Genomic DNA, 20,782 nt, shown 5'->3' with positions numbered 1-20,782 from the left:
TCAATGAGGACCCCGACCTTATGCACTTTGCACAGAAAATGAACAGGTCTTGCAAAAAGCAGTTGTGATCATGTAATTAACTATCAGAATACATTTATACAAGCTAACGGAATTAAGATTTAGGGGGCTGTCACTTCCCAACTTTCAAGTGTTTCCCTTCTAAAGCTTTAACAATTTTTATTTAATATAAAACTGATAACTCTTTTTTGTAAGATTTCTACTTCAACAGTACAAAACTTGTTCGAAATAAACAGAAACTTTCTTTTGCCTCAGTTTGAGAGTTTTTTATTGATAGTCATGTAATCAATTTGTGTTGTTCAATAAAGATTGTATTAGATAGCAAAGTCAGATAAACAAAAAGGAATATGCCAGTCACATTTTTGTAAAGTTGAGTTTAACTACTGGCATTACCCTTCACTATAAAAATTCAGCTGCAGTAAGTTGATCATGGCATCCTTTTTGCTGCTCACCTTACTACTCTGCTTCAGATGGATACCATTCCCAGATATTACAATTATACATTTAGTGCACCTCTCAGTCTTAAAAGATGGTCCCTCTAAAATGAAGCTGGGTTTAAACTGAAGTTTAAGGACAGAGAAATTTAGCCTTCAGAGATGTGAATGTGGTACCTTTCACAAACACTGTTCTATCCAAAAACTCTTGGAAATTCAAGGTAGCTGTGGGTATCACTTCTGAATTTCCTGACTTTAGACTTTTTAAGTTTGCTCTTCACTCCTGTCCTACCTTATTCTCAATTTACCAACACAACTGAAAATGTGTGTAGCAGTGAGTTTACTCTTCTCCCCTCTTCTCTACCTTCTTGCTTTTTTCTATGAAACATCATGCAAAATGGCATGATATAAATAAGTCAAACTCTGAAAGACATCAAAGTTGTTAAAATTAATGGAGATATACCAATCTCCTAGAACTGGAAGGGACTCTGAAAGGTCATCAAGTCCAGCCCCCTGCCCTCACTAGCAGGACCAAGTACTGATTTTTGCCCCAGATCCCTAAGTGGCCCCCTCAAGGACTGAACTCACAACCCTGGGTTGAGCAGGCCAATGCTCAAACCACTGAGCTACCCCTTCCCCAATGTTTGCTCATTGTATTTTCTTCTTTTCAAATAAAAGGCGCTAAAGAGTATTTTTTTAAAAGTATAGTTTTATATCTCAATCTTCACTGTAGCAATACTACAGAGGGCAAAAAATGTCAACTACAGTCAATAGTCTGTTTCAAATTCTTGTTGTCCTTGTCCAGCAACTGTTCATTTAACCAGTGATGTGTAAAAGTTATAATAAAATAAAATGAGAACAGACAATGCATACAAGCAATACAAGAATAAAAATAACAAACCCCGTACAGACTCTAGTAAGGCAAAAGAACATGAAGGTTTATACCTACTGGTGAGAAACATCAAGAAACAAACCCAAGAACCTTTATAATTCAATATAGCTTTTGGGTCCTTAGTAATTTTGTCACTATGGAAAAAGATTTTCACAACTGAAAGTTACTGTGCAACTGCTAAAGTTGACATTTCACATTTTTATTTTAAGTCTCCCACAGAACTATGTATTTCCTCAGTTTCAGAAATGGGATGATCCAGACCCAAATGCAAACTATCAATATTTTGCTTCTTTTTTTACTTTAGCTTAAATTTTGTGTGTCTTTTTGGTTATATGAGCTATTCAGATTCTGCATTAACACTTTTCAGATGCTGCTTTCATACAGGACTGCACATTCTTCCCCAGTGACAATTTTTTCCCCCTATTAACACATTTTGAGAAGAACTTGAATGCTATTTTGAAATTTAACATCCTTCCAGTTTCATCTAACATACAATTTCACTAGCTGAATGATAATTTCTTATTTTCAAATGCCTAGATCTAACTTCATTTAACTTTACATTACTTCACGGTCATAAACCCCAGTTGATTATGCTGCAGTTCTAATGCTTTGTGCTATTTAAAATGTGAACACATTTGTATGCCACTATTACTTTTACTATTAGTTCTTTCCACAACAAAAGATTTGTAATGTTATTTTAACTCCTTGCCATGGGATTTTATGTAAGTGAAGTTTATGTTGCCATTTTACATTTTCTCCAAAGCTTTAGCTTGTCACAGACTAAAGTGTGTACATTTATTGTAGCTGTAAAGGTGATCCAAGCCTATATTTTCATATATACATGCAAGAAAGCAGAGTTCAAATTAACCATTTCCTAACCCACAAATCCTTACATTCCTAACAGATTTTTGCATACAGTGTTCAAAAATATCATACCCACCTGTCACAGATTCTGATCTGGAATGCTCTTCACTGTCCGAATCCTCCAACAGGTCATCACTAAAAGCACAACACAGCTCAATGAGATTTTAAAACGTGACAGTTGCACATTTGCAATCATGGATTATACACTTTGCATTTACTCAGACTCTATACATCAAAGATTGTACAAACTTTAATTCTCACAATGTTATGAGATACAACAGGTTTTATGCCTATTTTAAAAAACAGAAACTGGGGCATGAGCAGGCTGACAAACTTGTGCAAAGTCATGGGTCCAGCTAGAATTAGAATTCAGGGTTCTCAATTCCTATTCTTATGCAATAACCAACAGATTACACTCTCTTCAGAGTAACAGAAGTCATTCAATGAGATTTCAGTAGTAAAGTGTTTATACTACCTCCCTATTAACAAAGCATTATGCTGTACCATGTCCAGAGGGCAAGACTGGGATGCTTTGATTATCTGAATTCTCTTAGAGATCTTTCCCAGTACTGATGGAGTGGCCTCTGAGGAGCCAGTCGTCCAAATATGGAAAGACTGCAATGCCCTACTGATGCAGGTGAGCCACTACTGCTGACAGGACCTTCATAAAGGCCCTTGGAGCCATAGAGATTCCTAAAGAGGACACAGTATTAGTAATGCTCTGAGCCTATAAGACCACAGAAGATTCTTGAGGGAGGGATGAACAATGACATGAAAGCAGGCATCTTGGAAGTCGAGGACAATAAGCGTCCTCTGGTGCCTGCGGATGCTCAAGGTAAACAAACCGTCTCGGGCTGCCAGCAGCTTATCCTGATGGGCTGGGAGCCAGGGTTTGCCAACCTCTGAATTACAGGGTCGGCTTATGAATGGGTCATAAAAATCTGCCATTTTTACTTATCCATCGGGGGGGTCAACTTATAAACAAACTGGCTTATAATCGAGTATATATGTAATTTCCTTCTTTGACAGGGTTAGTAGCCTAGTGGATAGGGGAAAAGCTGTAGACATGATGATATCTTAAAATTAGTAAGGTTTTTGACAGTGCCAACATGACATTCTCACAAGCAAACTAGAGGAATATGGTCTAGATGAAATTACTATAATGTGAGTGTGTAACTGGTTGAAAGACCATACTCAAAGAGTAGTTATCAATAGTTTGCTGTCAAACTGGGGGGGAACATATCTAGTGGGGCCCCGCAGGGGACTGGTACATACTCAGTATTTTCATTTATGGTTTGGATAAAGGAGCAGAGAGTGCTTATAAAATTTGCAGATTACACCAAACTGGGAAGGTTTGTTAGCACACTGGAAGATAGGATTAGAATACAAAAATGACAATCCTGACAAACTGGAGAATTGGTTTGAAATTAACAAAATGAAATTCAATAAAGACAAGTGAAAAGTATTATATTTAGGAAGGAAAATATCAAATTTACAACTACAAAATGGGGAGTAACTGGAGAGGCAGAAGCACTGAAGAAAAGAAACTGGGTGTTATAATGGATCAATATGATTGACTTATATTCAATGTACTGCAGTTGCCAAAAAAGCTACTATCATTCTGGGGTATATTAACGGGAGTACTGTATTTAAGACATAAGAGGTAACTGTCCTGCTCTACTCAGCACTGGTAAGACTTCAGATGGGAACCAATTCTGAGCACAACACTTCAGGAAAGAGGTGGATAAACGGGAGAGAGTCCAGAAGAGAGAAACAAAAATGATCAAAGGTTTAGAAAATCAAACCTCTGAGAAAAGGTTAAAAACTGGGCATGTTTAGTACTGAGGGTAAAAAAAGCCTGAAAGGGCAGGGGGACGGGACCTGATAACAGTCATTCAATACATTAAGAGCCGTTAAATTGTTCTCCATATCCACTTAATATAGGACAAGCAGTGATTGGCATAATCTGCAGCAACAGAGATTTAGGTTAGATAAGAGGAAAAACCTTGTAACTATAAAGATAATTAAGCACTAGAATAGGCTTTCAAAGGAGGTTCTCCATCTTTGGAGGTTAAGAATAGATTAGATAAGCACCTGTCAAAGATGGTCTTGGTATACTTGGCCCTGCCTTAGCATAGGGGAATGGACTAGATGACCTCTTGTGGTCCCTTCCAGCCCTACACTTCTACGATTCTTCAAGGCACCGGAGATAGCTGGAGTGCCCATTGCTACAGGGAAGAGACCTGTGGCAAGTCTGGCAGGGTTTGAACCTGAGGACTTAAGCATAACGGGGAAAAGCCATAGACCACAAAAGTTGAGGAGTTAAATTCAGTGGGGGCCCCTCCATGCGCAAAATGAACTTAAAACAAAAAACAAACAAACAAACAAAAACACTAAATAGAGTAAATAAAGCTAAAAAGCAAGAAAGTGGGTAAACAGATAGGAAGCAGTGGACACCGCAGTTGCTCCATGTCAAGCTTCAGGCAGTAGAGAAGGAACTTAAGCAGTGGCAGGTCTGTGCCTCCCTACTGCCCACACCTGGGAGCACACAGTGCTGCACTGGGCAGGCACAAACACTGTTTATAATCTGCTGTCAAGAGTGCACAAGCACACACACATCCTATGTGAAACACCAATAGGGATGTATACTTGAAGATGAATTTCAGTTAAAAAGAAAAATAAATTTCTGCTTCCATGCAGACTAGGTATTGCTTTCTGGATCCCCTGAAGTTGAGTGAAAATGTTTAGAAAGGTGACAGAAAATTTCATCACGTCACCCTTCAACACTCACTTCCCCAGGAGCTCTCCATCAATGATTGTTTTATGGGCACGAGAGAAAGAAAGTCTACATTAACTTATGATGCTTGGATATAGTGATAAGATCTCACGGAATATAGAGATGTATTCGTTGTGAATACATGCAAGGTTTTTTTGGCAACTGCCATCCTTCCCTTTGCTTGATATCATCTCTTCAGTTTGCATCAAGTCATAGCTAGCAAATTGAAATGCCTCAGGACAGGGATTGTATTCACTTTGTAAAAGGCCTCGCAAACATATGATTCTATAAACACACTACTTATCTTGGTTATTAAATATGTAAGGAAAGAATTATAGTTCTTAGTACTTCCATAGTAATTTGTACTTTAGAAGCACTGTACAAACAGATTGATAAAACATGGAAAAGACAAGGTCTGGCAGCTCTTAAATAATTTTACTTGATTTCAAAGCATAATGATTAGAAACTACACCTTCCAAAAGCTTTAGAACACTTGCATTTAACTATTATCCCATATGATTAAAATGAAGATCTATTCTTGAAACTTAAGTTCCCCCACATTATTTCTAGCTTCGTGCATCACAATATTTCAAGCACACTCTGATAATGCATCTTTTCTATCTACAAGGTAAAAACTGCACACATTAAGACAGGTGAGGAAAGTATTTTAAAATATAACTGGGGCAAAATATAAGCTTTGAAAGAAAAACAATCATTCACCAGACGGGATTCCAGTGACACTTTTACATCACATGGCAGTCCATAAGCATCACCACTCCACATTCCACTCCCATCTCCATGAATAAGCAAATGATGAATCATTGACTTTTGCTTTCTAACTACATGTGAATAAGTTTAATGGCATTTCAAATCCATTATCCAAGATAGAACATTTTAAGAAGATATTTTTAAATTTGCAAGGTTAGCATACCTGTCTCCTTCCAATTTTGGTATATCTGAGCAGCTAGAGGAATCTTCTAGCCATGCTAATGTTGGTCTCCTTGAGTCAACCCCTGAGCTCTGTTCTCCTGACAACACAAGCTGTTGAACAATTGCTGGATCATATGCGTTGATCTCAAACTTTAAGTGAACCTAAACAAATAAAAATGTAGATGTGTACACTGATTTAAATCTGACAAAACAATTACTACTACTGAATTCTTAAATAAGATGTACCTTCATAAGTTTGGAAACATCCCATATGCAGATCTTTCCTCGTTTTGTTGCTGCAGCTAGAAAGTGAGGGCAACTTCCTGATCCAAAGCAGGCTATCCTGTCAGTGCCATCTGTGCAGGGAAACTGTGCTGGACTTGTTGCGAGTGTGACTGAGAGGGGTACATTCTGTGTGTGCTCACCTTTGACAAACGGGCAGTTTGGGGAATGTCTCTCATGTTCAGACCTTTGTGCATTAAAAAAAATAAAATACCAAAATGTTGGCTTCTCCTAGCAGCAAGTTTGCATTAGAATACCAGCTACTAACTACCGGTATTAAGATCAATTTCCATGTTTGTGAAGACACTATATACATAATGCACGAGTAATATCTCAACCTGTAATAGAGTTGAATCATACAAGAATTAAATTGTTTTAACCAGAGCATAAGAATAATGTTATTGATCCTTAGTTTGTGGTTATTTCTCAATAACCATATTGTATGAAATGCTTAAAGGAATTCCGTGTATTAAAATGCAGAGGGATTTGCATACACCATTAAGAGAAATAACCACGAAGTTATCATGACAACTGCTGAGCTCTGACTGGCTACTAATGTCCAAAGAGCAAGCAGTAAGATGCTATAACAAGAGAGAAAATTTAACTCAAGAGTACATATAGTATCACTGCTTTTAATACCAGATTTCATCTTTATGTAGCTTTAGTAAGTAAAGTACTGTGTTCAGTCCTACATTTCTCCCTACAGAAAGGGACATTGAGAAGTGTAGAGTCTTAACCAATAAAAATAAAAAAAGCTAGTAAGACAAGTGTGAAAGATTTCTGAATTAAATTTCTGCGGTAGGTGGAGACACTGAAAAGAATCATAATTCTTTACTAACACCTGACAGATAGTACCAAAGAAGAGAACATCATCAAGTGTAGTAAAAGAGACAAATAGGAAGTAAAGGGCTAAAATTAAAAAAAAAAAAAAATTCAAGCTAGCCAGAAAGTAATTTAGAGAATGTGACAATTTAAGACATAGATTTAAGACAAAGTTAGATCAGGCACCTAGAAAGAGGTAAAGAAATGCACTCATGCATACATTTAACAAGTCATTTGAAAACTAGTGAATCTTTTATTTAAAGGTGGTAAGATCCAAATATTCAAACCCATTTGCCTTATCACACTTTATATCAGTAACCTCATCAACTGACACAGAATCCTTAAATCAAGTATTTACAGGTGAAGAAATTTTAGGTAAACCTAGAGTGTCAGAAGAAAGACCATTAAATTTTAAAGGTATTCCAAATGAAAGAGAAAAACCAAGAGCTTTCACCAAGCGCAGTTTCATTCTTTTCCTGTATTATAGGTAGTGCAATAAAGTGTTACTTAAAATGTCAGGACAGTTTGCATTTAAAAAACTGGTATTTTTTTTGGGAATCCATTGCTTCAATACTTTCTAAATACAAATGCATAAGAAGAACTCAGGCAAGGTATGTCTACCACAGTGCTCCACTTAATTTTTTTTTTAATCTAATATATTTTCATATCATACCGAAAGCAAAATAAGTCTCACGTTCCACATTTAGACTCACCAAGGTTCATCTGTAGGCTCCCAGCACACCAAACACACACTGCAGGTAAAACACATGGCTCTGTCATCTCCTGATGAAGCAGGCTATAAAAAGATGAGAGGGAAGTAGTTTTGCATCAATAATGTCAACATACCAGTTTGAAAAGAAACAATTTAACTAGTTATTTGATTCTTTTTGTATATACTGCAAACTTTATTTCTGACAGGAAGATTTAAGCATTACATTCATATGTCGCACAAAAAGTTTAGATAGCAAGAAGCAGTATTTTAAATTGAAAAAGTGTAATACTATGCTACTAGGTAAAAGAGACTGAGCACTGCAAAACTTCTCTGGCCAAGCCATTGGAGATAAAGGAATATCAGAGATGATGCTAGGTCTCAAACAAGAAAGAAGAGTAAGTAATTTTTGGTTGAAAAAAGTCACACTGCTGTATGATACAAGACAGCTGATAAATAACGCTGACATTTTGTTAACATATCTGCAAATTTTTTAAATACAACCTCAAAGACTGGGGAATGTTAAACTATCTGCTTAATCTGTTAGAGTGCAAATATTCCATTCCATTTTGTCTCATACAAGAACTTAATCTCCATACTTAACATTTTTCCCTTTGTTCCCCAAGTCATTAAAGTACAATATATCTAGGAAACATTTAAATGCAACTCCATGATATTTCTCATGATACTGCATTTGTTCTTATGGACACTTGGTTGAAAATTGCTAGCAAGCATGTAGGGTCTAACAGTAAAGAGGTTTTTTTAAGCTGCCTTGCAAAACATACTTAACTTTTAAGTGCATTTAACAGGCTTAGTAATTGGCAAATAATGCTGATTTCAGTGGATGTAAGCTAGACTTACAATAAACTAAAAGACCTACTGTACCACATATGGATTTACATAATGAAGGCTAATCTGTAAGAAAGTGCTACAAACTTAAGGGAGTTAATGAAAAGCATGGGGAAACATTTAAAAAATGTGATTATATTTAACCAATTATTCAACTAGCCCTAGATGTGTTTGGACCTACACCACATTAAGGAAAATTTAAAATGTTAGTCCCATTAAATCAGTGTAATTTAGTGAACAAGGAATTCAGATCACAAACTTTTTGCTTTTTCTGCCTTATGTAAGCTCTCTTCATAAAGGAGAAAGCTTTCAGTTACACAGAAATTGTTCAGTAATCTAGTGATATGAAAATAATTCATGTAATATACATGATTAACAGAATTAGAGTAATTATTTTTGCCAGAAATATAGATTTAAAAAAGTGTTACATATATGGGAACTCAGATCATTATCCTCCACTGATTATAGTCAAAAAAGAACTGACCTTGGAATAATTCTGGGGACAGCCTCAATGCACTGAAAGCACGAGACAACTCCTAGCCAGAAAGTGCTCAATTACTTCAAAATTCTTGAGCTAAGAGTTTCTGCCTGATCGTGTGCTAGGAACCAATCCAAGTATAGGAACTCATTGAGAAGTTTATCTTGGAAGAGCATTCATACCTTTCCTCTGTATCTTAGTGTAAAATATGGCAATAATGTATTTATATCCAAAACACATCATCTTTTTACCTGATGATAGAACCCAGCTTGAGCCATGGGATCTGGCTGCGCCCACCTATACCCTACATGAGGCCATGAGGTGAATGTCTCCCGTCTGTTAGCCTCACTATACATCAAGGACCTATAAGAGAGAGACATTTTATATTATCCAAAGTGTCATTTAGAACAATATTAAATTACTACAGGCTGTACAAACATCTAAGAAAGCAAATGCCATCAGTAAACAGATAAAATTAAAATCAAACTAAATTAGCCATTTTTACAACTATCAGGAAAACTATGGGAAAGGATGATTTATCAACACTTGGATTTCAGAATATTTCTTCAAACAAATTAAATATGAGGCAATACATACATGATCAATTTCAAATGCAGGAATAAAGTTTGAATGTACTGTAATCCACTATGCACTCTTCAGCCAGATGGAAAAGAATAAGCATTAAACACTATCAAAATTATTCTCCCTGTCTGATATTCAAAACCTATCTAACCCCTAAAAATGAGGCTTACAACTATCAGAAAATCCCACTGAATAATCTTTGCTACCAAAACTAGCCCAGGATGCCAGGGATGGAGATACATACTTTGCAGTATCCAAAAGGTCATTATTTTAGCTCAAACTTAACTGAAGTTATGCCAAGTCCATGTAAGACAATATGCTACATCATAAATACATTGTATGCTACAAATACTAAAACAAAACTAAAAATTCTCAATTATGCAGCTGAGGTTACATAAACCTTTATTCATGCTAAAGTAATGAAGCCTGTATCTTTTCTAGTTTCCACCACTGTTTATCTTTTCAGTATGTTCCACACATGGGTCTTAAGAGGATCGAGAACTGTATAATACAGTGGTCCTAAACTTTTTGGACCACTCACTAAGAGACTCAATATCATCCCATAGTGCATCATATTCCAGACACCTTTGCAGATGAAAAGAATTGTACTATGTTGGGAGCTGCTGCTGAATGGAGGACTGCCCCCACCTCATCACCTCTCATTCTTTAGAGTTTCAGGTGAGAAAACACAGCACTCCTGAACAAAGTTTCAGCTCCCCACTGCCTCTCCCCTGACAGAGTCTATTCTGCTGCCAAAGCCTTTCACTGCAGCAGGGAAAGACATTGGCAGTGGGACACTGTACTGCTAACAATAGCAGTGTAGATATGGGAGGTACTGCTTGGGCATGTAGTGAGCTTGTGTAAGGTATATATCCTGGGGGTTCAGGCATGTAGGGTACTCTACTCACCTAAGCAGTGCCCCACTGTCTACACTGCTATTTATACCCATGCTAAATAGGTGTGCAGTGTCTGTACTGTAATTGTAGATGTACCCTTTTGCTTAACATGCTTGAAGCAAGAAATTATGAAACTGGGAATTCAAGATACTTTTATTCCCATCTCCAAAAATCAGTCCAAGGAGTTTTCTGCTGCCAAGTGAAGACACTAAATAGCTCTTTAGTTGTGAAACTGTAGTATAAAAACAGTATTGCAGTATTGTTGTGCATAAGAATTAAGTTTGGTGGTCTATACTAGGTATATGAGCGAATGTATGTGCTATGATGTTTACCAAAACACATGTAAACGACTCTCATAACACTTTTCAGAGTAGCAGCCGTGTTAGTCTGTACCCGCAAAAAGAACAGGAGTACTTGTGGCACCTTAGAGACTAACAAATTTATTTGAGCATAAGCTTTTGTGGGTTACAGCCCACTTCATCGGATGCATGCAGTGGAAAATACAGTAGGAAGATGTGAATACACACACCATGAAACAATGGGGTGTTACCATACAGACTCTGACAAGAATGATCAGTTATGGTGAGCTATTACCAGCAGGAGAGAAAATTTTTTTGTAGTGGTAGTCGAAATGGTCCATTTGCAGCAATTGACAAGAAGTTGAGAGGACGGGGGGGGGGAGAATAAACATGGGGAAATAGTTTTACTAACACTCTGACAGTCACTACATCAATTTGTAGTCATATCAACTCAAGCTGTGAACTTGGGAGATTCCAACAATATAAGCAGGACCTGGAGAAGTTAAACCTTGCAGAGAAGATTAAGAAAAATATAGGTGCTGAAGGAAGTGGTTTTGACACTTCACTCCAAATAAATATCAATACAGAAACATGCCAAAAGTTATTAAGCAATGGCCTAAAAAGAAAATACAACTATAGCAACCTAACTGGCAAGCAGGTATCAGTTATTCTCTTAACCCTAATGAGGAACTGCTGGAATCAGGAAAAGATCAAGTGATAGCCAGGCAAGCGCAGTTTTCTCCATTTGCTGCTGAAAAGGAAGTGCTGGGAAGGAAGCATTTATACTCTGCAGGGTATGGCACACAAGTTTAAGCACTAGGGGAATTCAACCAGTATTCCACTAAGGAAGTAACACTCCGGAGTGATAAATCCACAGAGAAGCAGTAGTTTTATTTAATAATGCCAAAATTTGTAAAAAGTCATTTACACTAAACCTTTACACATTAACCAGTTTCTGCATTCCCCATTTTCCTTTTCTTGCAGATGGATAAATCCAATTTCTCCTTATTGAAGAAATCTGAATCTACTTTGATCCAGACAAAAGAAAAATTTAATGGTGAATTTTACAATATACCTGTCCACAGATCGACCAGGTCCCACGCCAAGTTCTGGTCGCGCACTGGGTAAGAGGTAAGATAACCTATCCATCACAGAGGAGGCTACAGGTAAGGCAGCAATATTTTGATTTATCTTCTTAAGTTCATTTACAATGGCACTGGCGACAGACTTCAATACATGATGAGGAAGATGGAACGTAACTGTTGCCCACTGAATTAAGAAAAAATGTCCAAGTTATTACAAGAAATTACAATACAAATGTTACAATACAATACAAGTGTTTCACCTGGAAATCAGAAACAAGAATCAAGAAATACTAATGTCTAGTCTTGTGTTTAATTCTACTACAACTCAAACTAAAAAATATTTGTTCAGTTTTTTTTTTAAACTGCAGCTCATGAAAAATGAGTGCTTTTATTAGTTTGTAATCTCATTTGATTATACCACTCAATACTGCACATGGCAGCCAAACTCAGCAATGTGAGCTCTAAAAATGCCTCAATTAAGATTTTTTTTGTGGTGAATTATAATAAATAGTTGAGTCATTTGAGTTATAAAAGCAGGAAAAACATGAGAGATACCTTAAAACTTAATATGCTTTTTTATATCCCAATTTAGTTCTCAGTCAGAAGTGTCTTTAATGTCTGAAGAAATGTATTTTACAAATAAAAGTGCTGAAATTATACAGTTGCTCTGTAGAGTTTTAGTGGGGATTTTTAAACCACCACTTGTTCGCAAGTCTTTGGAGGTCAAGTTTGATGCCTACTCAGAAAATAGTTTAGAAATAGAGATCTGATATTTTTATAAACTTTTTTCGTTAAAAGTTAAAGAGGCAGATCATCCTTTATTTAAAACTTCAGCTTTCAATACAGTATTCCATTTTGTAGAGAAATCAGGAAAGTTGTTAGAGGACTAAACATCTGTCCACTTTTAAGTGTAAATTGGAATGCCTACTGCTAAAGTAAACTGCAAAACAATATGGTTTCTGGTATTATGATACAGAATATAGAATTTCAACAAAGGTAACTAACAGGTACACTGAGTTTCCAGAAATTCAAAGATTACTCAAAATGCACCAATTTTAGGAGAGTCCAAAGGTTCCTTTGGACACTTCACTTGTAAATGTACTCTTATGCTACTTTACCTAGTTGCTGTGTGCGCCACATACTTGCAATCAAGTGCAAATTAACCAATCAGGGTCTTTTTTACTATGTTTAACAATTAACTTATCAACTTGCACTGAAGTATTAACTTATTTCCTGTGAGGATGGATATTATACACACAAAATATTTACCCTGTCATACTGTTTTAATATGAATATATAGTACTATAGCCAGCTATTACTGTGGCTCTTTTGGGTAATGTTGATTGCTAATTTGGCTCCTCAACCACTGAGGTCTGAGTATCACTGCAATAGAGCATTTCATACTGAAGCAATAGCCCCACCAGTCGATCCCTGAGAACAGCATGTTAATCGACACAAATCCCCTGGATTAAGACTGAAACACTACAGACCAACCCCTTGTCAAAACAACTTGGGCAAAAGTATTTAAATTACAATTAAAAGTTGAAAAGAAGTGTTGCATCGCTTTACCCATTCTGTTGTCTGTTCGTTCTGTATTTTGACTGTAAACTTTGGGGTCTTACTGCTTGTGAAGAGCCTAACCTATGGATGCTACATAAATATTTATTTTATGTTGCTGTGAAGAGTTAGGCAAAGATTTTAAAATTGGTTAACTGCTTTCAATTATATTTTGTTGTTGTTGCTGAGGAATTGGAAGGCTTTTTTCTTTTAGGACAAATCCTGTTACACTGTAGACAAGGAAGTTTACAATTCAAACTCATGTCTCAGAGGAACAGAAAGAATGAATTTTATACTTGTTAAGAAAGGAAAGCCATTCTAGGAAGACTAGTGAAGCTGCTCAGACCAACTATACTATTAGATTAGAATAGACTTACAGTAACTCCTCACTTAACATTGTAGTTATGTTCCTGAAAAATGCTACTTTAAGCGAAATGATGTTAAGCAAATCCAATTTCCCCATAAGAATTAATGTATAGCAATTCAAAAGTGACCTACAACGCCCTTAAAACATACAATGGAAATGAAGTGTCTTTTTTTTATTTTTATTTTTTAGGAAGTGTTAGAGAATTTTGGAGACACTTTCTTCACCTTTGCAACTTTATGGTTTGCTGCTGTCTCATGTGAGGTATTTTTTAAGCCATCTTTCAGCTGTGTGATGAACAAGTCATATCCCTCTGTGCTGGAGACGTCTACCTTTTCTATGCAAGCACATAACAGTTGCTGAGCCTAAAAACATGTGGAAAGAAACAAAATTAATGACTGGATACAGAAGCTACTATCCTGGAAAATTTAAGACTTGATGGATTCAGTATCTAGATCAAGGTATCAGAGACAGGAAATGTATTTTATTTGTAAAGCACATTGCACAGTTCCTACAGTATGCTAATGGGCCATCTTCTGAGGAAACTGTTTTGTCAGATCTTTCATAGTTTGGAATTGGGAAAAACAAAAATACTTCCCAATGCCATGTGCTAGCTTGCAGGCTGGCAGGTGGCTGAAGATGATCATTTAAAAGGAGCACTAGTTCCCAATGACACACACCGTGCCACCCACCTGGGGTGACTCCTGGGTTGCTGCCTACCAACCATTATTATGTATGTTGTTTTCACTCCCCAAAGAGCAGCAGACAACGGAAGCAAATCAATAAGAGTCTCCCAAGCTAAGGCTGCTCCTCAGAGGAAGAGCAAACTAAAATCCTCATGGCTCCTTATACTTCTCGAGTCTCTTCAGAAGATGAAAACTTATCAGTATATTGTGTGATGAGTTTAGAAAGAATATTTGGGAGAAAGGAAAGAGAGCAGAAAGCCTCACAATGCTGTCACATGCCAATGAATCACATCCAGTCTATTAGAGATGGGTACAAGATACAGAACCCGATTTGTAGACGCATCATACCAAAAGTTAATAAATGTAGAGTGTGAGACTAGTGAAAGCCTAGGACAACAAGGGAATAAGCGGCCAGCCATGGATGAAGGGACTCTTCCACCTGATCCCATGTTTTCTTCGGAATACCTGTTTAAAATTTCCTGGGGCTCTCTGGGGATGGTGTTACCACCTCTAATAATGAAAGGTAACTATGCCAGACTGTTCTTGCATTAAAATAGCATTCCCTGCTTTTTTCTTGGCAATAAGGCCCTAGACTCCCTGAAGCTGTTCCTGCTGATCGCCAATTCCTTCCCAAACAGTAGTCTTTAAAGAGAAGAGTCCAGACCTTGGAAAAGGGTCCACTACCCACTGTTTTAGGTACAGGGATCTTCTTGCTGAAACTGACACGGCCATGGAACTGAATATTGTTTGTATCACATCATAAGTGACACAGCAAACGAGAGCAAAACCCAGGAAAGGAAGTGCGTTGGGCTAGTTAGGCCTGGTCTACACTGGGGGGAGGGGAGGGAAGAGGAGAATCGATCTAAGATAAGCAACTTCAGCTACGAGAATAGTGTAGCTGAAGTCAACGTATCTTAGATCGACTCACTTCGCATCCTCGCAGCACAGGATCAACGGCCGCCGCTCCCCCATCGACTCCGCTTCCGCCTCTCGCCCTGGTGGAGTTCTGGAGTCGACAGGGAGAGCATTCAGGGATCAGTGTATCGCATCTAGACAAGACGCGACACATTGATCCCCGATAGATCGATCACTATCCGCCGATCCGGCGGGTAGTGTAGACATACACTTAGGGTTCTCATATGTAGCCTTGACACCCGCCAAGCTTTTGTAGTCACCCAGAAGGCATATACGTTGCATATAATTGGCAATGGTAGCAGTAAACCTGAGGACTTGGAAAGCTCTTTTCAGCTTGGGCCTTTTCCTGAGTAAGAATTACAGTCTCATGTTAACACATTATCTAACATGTGCTAACATATTTTGCTAGAGTCTAGTTTTCCTCAACTAGCTTAGCATATGTTAGAAGTACACTGCACTGTCTACAATGGACTCTTAAAATATGTTAGCTAACGTGCTAACATCACACCTCAACTCCGAGTCTAGACAAGACCCCAGGAATCATCCTTCCATCGTGAGCTAGATGGGCAAGCTTCCTTCAAGTGGTATTCAATGACCAGGTGCTATTTTTAAATCACCTCTCAGGTAGGGGAATTTAGTTGATTAGTGGAGGCAACATGTTAGCCATTCATCCCTCTTTCCTTGTTCTTCAAAACCTAGAAGGCACATGATTTAAGGGCTCCATAGTCTGGGCAGTGGTTTCTGGAATGGGTAGCAGGAGCCGCTGCTTGGTTGACTACAACAGAGCAGGAAATGGGTCCCTATCTCTAGTGACTGCTGGACAGGTTTCTCTTCTGAAATGCCTCAGCTGGATAGCAGGAGCAGGACAGGCTATGTGCCCTTTTTGTTCCCAGATTTTAGCTTGGACTATACACCATCAAGTTTTGGTGGAGGGTAATTACTGCTTTATGGTGATTTACATTAAAATATTATCCCATTAGGCATGCAATCCTTTAATATTAAATTAACAACCCAATACTGTTTCATTATCTTTAGTATAGAGTCATTATATACTAACAATTTTGAACTTACCTCTGTAACTGGCAATTCAAGTTGAACCACATCATCTTGCTTTGAAACAGGTGTTTGCAGAGCTGTGTCTAGCAGCAAGATGCCATTGAGGTCTTTCCTACATCCGACTGCATAATCATCCACAAAGATAACTTTATCCACAGCAGAAATATATTGACATTTCACCCGTCCACCTGGTTTAGCTGCATGGGAAAATACAGAAGAAAATGCTATTACGAGAAGCAGAACTATTTAAAACAATCCAGTAAAATGTGTTTTGGGACACGAGACAAAAATTAGCTAAAGAATCAGTAAGTTAATGTTGAAGGGGAAGTCTAGGACTAGGTTTTTAATAGCTATATGATCAGATATCTTGAAGGCTATTGTGCCCTCTGGCAAAAGTCACTTTAAGATTAATGACACTGTTCATGTGTTCTTGCCAAACAATTATCTATGACCATTTTAAGAGCTATAGTGAAAGCAGTCAATCAAGTCCTACTTTCAGTAAAAGTCTTAGTTTAGTTTATGCACATATGTGGCAAACGAACATTTTGCATTCATTCCTTTAAGATGACGAGTACTTCTTCTTGACTGCAGGTCAAGTTAATGGTAGGAATTAAGCTGTACAGTGAAGAGATAAATCAAGCTAAAAACTCAATAGCTCATCAGTACTCTGGAGATGGGTGAAGCCTCTCCGTGGCCAGAGGGGACCACCAGATCACTGGTCAGCCAGTCCACCCACCCAATATCTATCTATCTATCTATCTCTCTCAATATCACACTTCACCAACAAAACCCAGCACCTGTACACCAAACCAAACACCCAAAAGATTACAGCACACAGGAAACTACGCTATTATGTTCCACAGGCACAGAACAGGTGCACCAATGCCTGAGGCCCCTGCGATGGCAGGGAATTAATTGAGATACACCCAGATAATCCTGACAAGTGACCTACAACTCCGTGCTACAGAGAAAGGTGAAAAAAAAAAACCAGTCACTGCCAACCTGATTTGGGGGAAATTTCCTTCCTGACCCCACATATAGTGATCAGTTAGATTCTGAGCAAGAACCAGACAGCTAAGCACATAAGAGAGAATGTTCCATACCACCTCAGAGATGCAGCCCTCAATGTCCCATCTCCAGCTTTGGCCAATCCTGATGCTTTAGAGGAAGGAGACAAAATACACAGTTGCGGGGGGATCCCTTCCTGACCCTCTCCTTTCCATCTAGAAGGAAAGGCAAGGGACTAAAGCCAATCTAATTAGTCCCAGTTAGACAAGATAGCATAATCTGTACTCATGTATAGTCATCATGATATTTTCTTCCAGGCGAGGAAAAATTTCAAATGACGACTTAAACATATCACTTCTAAAACCGTAAAACAACATTTAAAGACATTTAAATAACAAAGATGTGCAAGACACTAGAAGTGCCATCTCTACAGTGCTCTCTTTTCATGTGTAACAGAACAACTAGAAGCCAATCAACCTCAGCGGAACGTGATAGTTCAGATCCCATCAACTTCTGAGTAGTTTCAATTATTTTTACCAATATGTATTATTTTACATTTATGCAAGGTAATGCATATTGCCCCTACCCTATTACACTTCAGATTAGTTTTAAATCTCACAATCCCTCCATAGTTTTCAGTAACTGTCATCCACCACAACTTCAAAATTTCCTGTATACCTCCTCCTCCAAATAATAAACAAACTAATCCATTACTAACCTGAAAACTACTCTTCTATTTATAATCTGACTATGGCTTCACCTTAGCACCTATGGTTTCTCCCTCAATGCAAAGTGATCTACATAAAACCTACAGTTCTAAAGTCATACATAAAGTCTGAAATAGTTGTGCCACGTGCCCTCATCAACTAGAATTTTGGTATCAAGGGCCCCTATACTCCCCTGGTTCCCTTAAATAAGTTTGTCTGTCAATGTACTGCCTTTGCAGATCCTTGCTGAGAGAGGCCTGTGGCCCACCTCAGGAACCATTGAATCATATAGAGTTGTAAAGTCTTAGTTCTAGCTGACCTAAAAAGGAGAGGACATTTCTACAGACAGTAGAAAAAGTATTAAAAGGTAAATTCCACTTATTTAAACTTATAATTGTCTCAAGGACTCATTGAAAACCGTTATGTTCAAAATTGAGAAGTTTTTGACATCTTCAAAATTATGCTATAAACTGCAAATATAGTTGTCACCCACATAGACTAACATGTACTATAATACTAGAGCCTATTTTATTAAACTAAAAATCTAGTAAAAAGTCTCCAGTGCAGACTATCAAGAGATCAAGTACCGGTATCCTTTATATTTTTATTCCTTCAGTTTACTTTTGCAGAAAAAAAACTTTTGCTGTCAAAGGATGATCATCAAAACTCTCTACAAGGATATTTACGATTGACACCTGGAATTTGTTCAATGTTTACAACAGGAAAACTAGCCTACTTTCAGTTCCTAGAATTTGAATGAACCGGTTAAATGATATCCCATATTCTACCTACACCTACAGAAACAGATACCGCAATCAAAGACTGCTGAAGTTGCAAACCCAGCTCTCGAGCTGACTAATAACTTCCACTAGTTCAAAGGTTCAGCTCCAAGTTCTGAAGTGGACTGTGGTCTTTACATGCCCATGTGATAGCAGAACAGTCTAAAATTAAGAATTTAAGTTCTTACAAATCACAGGTCCGGAACCAGGGTTTGGGAAGTTTCAATTATCCTGGAATCATTTGAACTGGATCCTCCAAAAATATTTCAAATGTTGGCAAATCATGGAATACTGAACACTAGAAACAGTCATTCTAATTACCACCCTGCATTCTACCCCCAATCGCTAGTAGTTCATGGAATAGTTTCTTTATACTCTTGGCATTGACATGGCTCATTTTTTCCTACACATCCCTGGCTTACAAGAGTAGGCAAAACAAGAGTCAAGCCTTTGTTCTACAGTCATTAGGCAAACTGGTGTTCTGCTGGCAGAGTGATAGTCCAAACCAATAGTACTTGCACTCCCAAGAAACAGAAAAATTGAAACCAGTCACAGATCCATTCTCAAATCAACAGTAAATTGGGGATGGCAAGAGAAAGTATTGTGGCATGTATGCAGCAGAAGGGAGAGCAAAACCCACTCCAGCAGTCAAAGGATGGAAAACACTAAGCACCTTCCATAGGAGAAGTGAAGCATACTGAAAAGAGAAGCAGTGTCCAAACTGAGGGGCAGATTTTGTTGTCTATGGTTGAATCTCTTCTCCTGTACAGAGGAGGATCGTCCCTGCTTATGGTCAACATCTGACTTAAGATGACAAAGAGCAAACTTTTTGCCTGTGGCAAGCATCCGAGAGCAAATAGCATGTAGATTCATCGTGCAATTCTGTCTCCTTGTGTAAGCATTATGATGAATTCTTTAGAGATCAACTCATCCCCCCAGCCCTTCTACGACTCCTACCTCAATCAATGTCCAGGTTAGACAGTAAAAAGTGATTTCAGTATTTTTATTTTTGTTGTTCAGTAAGCAGATCTGTGCCATATTCACTTTCCTTCCTGACTAAAATATGCTCTGTTTCAATTGTTGTAAAATTGGAGTGTCCAGTACAGGAATTTCCATACTGGATGAAAACAGTGATCCATCTAATAGAGTATTCCATCACCCACAATGGCCAGTACTAGTGCATCTGAGGAAGGTCCAAAAACCCCAAAGTGAGTAATTAAGGAACAACATGTTCACAGGGGAAGTTTCTTAAAAACCCTCTCACTTACAGGACAGTTTATAGGATCTATAACCATTCCACTTTTTTAAAATATTATCTAATGCTCTTGTCATTATAGAGAAGTGAGATCCTCTCTGAAATTGCAGTTCTGTTTCTTACATCCCAAAACAAGTAAGACCAGCTTGAAAATTGATAGGTCAAGTCAGGATCCAGGGTGGCGCCTGTGGCAAAAACGAAGTTATTTTAACAGAAAGGGCTTGAGATAGAGTACCCCAAAAACTGAGCTGTTTTAAAAAATTACACAAGTTTAATACTTCTATCCACACCAAGGAAACACATGAATCTTAATAGTGAATGCTCTTTGCCAAGATCTAGTGCAGTGGTGCCCAAACTTTTCCTATAGTCCCCCTCCTTACCAGTAACAGAATCTGTCCACGCCCACCACTCCACTACTGCACAATTGACTCAGCAGGAGCTTGGGCTGAAGGCAAAGCTGGGGGCAGAAATGGGGACGGGGAGAAGCTGGGCTTAGAGGCAGAGCTGGCCTGGGGACAGAGCAGAGCTCTGGCTGGGAC

At 38.0% G+C, this 20,782-nt stretch overlaps 1 protein-coding gene across 1 annotated transcript in view; it reads right to left on the bottom strand.

The window, feature by feature from the left end:
• The window catches only part of BIRC6 (baculoviral IAP repeat containing 6), a 299,904-nt gene that overhangs the window by 261,818 nt on the left and 17,304 nt on the right, over nucleotides 1-20,782 (bottom strand). Inside the window, 8 exon segments of the mRNA XM_045011913.1 lie at nucleotides 2,285-2,343; nucleotides 5,916-6,076; nucleotides 6,161-6,383; nucleotides 7,732-7,814; nucleotides 9,306-9,417; nucleotides 11,907-12,100; nucleotides 14,065-14,202; nucleotides 16,510-16,691. Of these exon segments, the coding sequence (XP_044867848.1) occupies nucleotides 2,285-2,343; nucleotides 5,916-6,076; nucleotides 6,161-6,383; nucleotides 7,732-7,814; nucleotides 9,306-9,417; nucleotides 11,907-12,100; nucleotides 14,065-14,202; nucleotides 16,510-16,691 (1,152 nt within the window).

Source organism: Mauremys mutica, chromosome 3, assembly GCF_020497125.1.
Source record: "Mauremys mutica isolate MM-2020 ecotype Southern chromosome 3, ASM2049712v1, whole genome shotgun sequence".
NCBI classification, from domain to species: domain Eukaryota; kingdom Metazoa; phylum Chordata; order Testudines; family Geoemydidae; genus Mauremys; species Mauremys mutica.
Note: the sequence above shows the minus strand (reverse complement) of the source record. Positions and strands in the feature narration are given on the sequence as shown.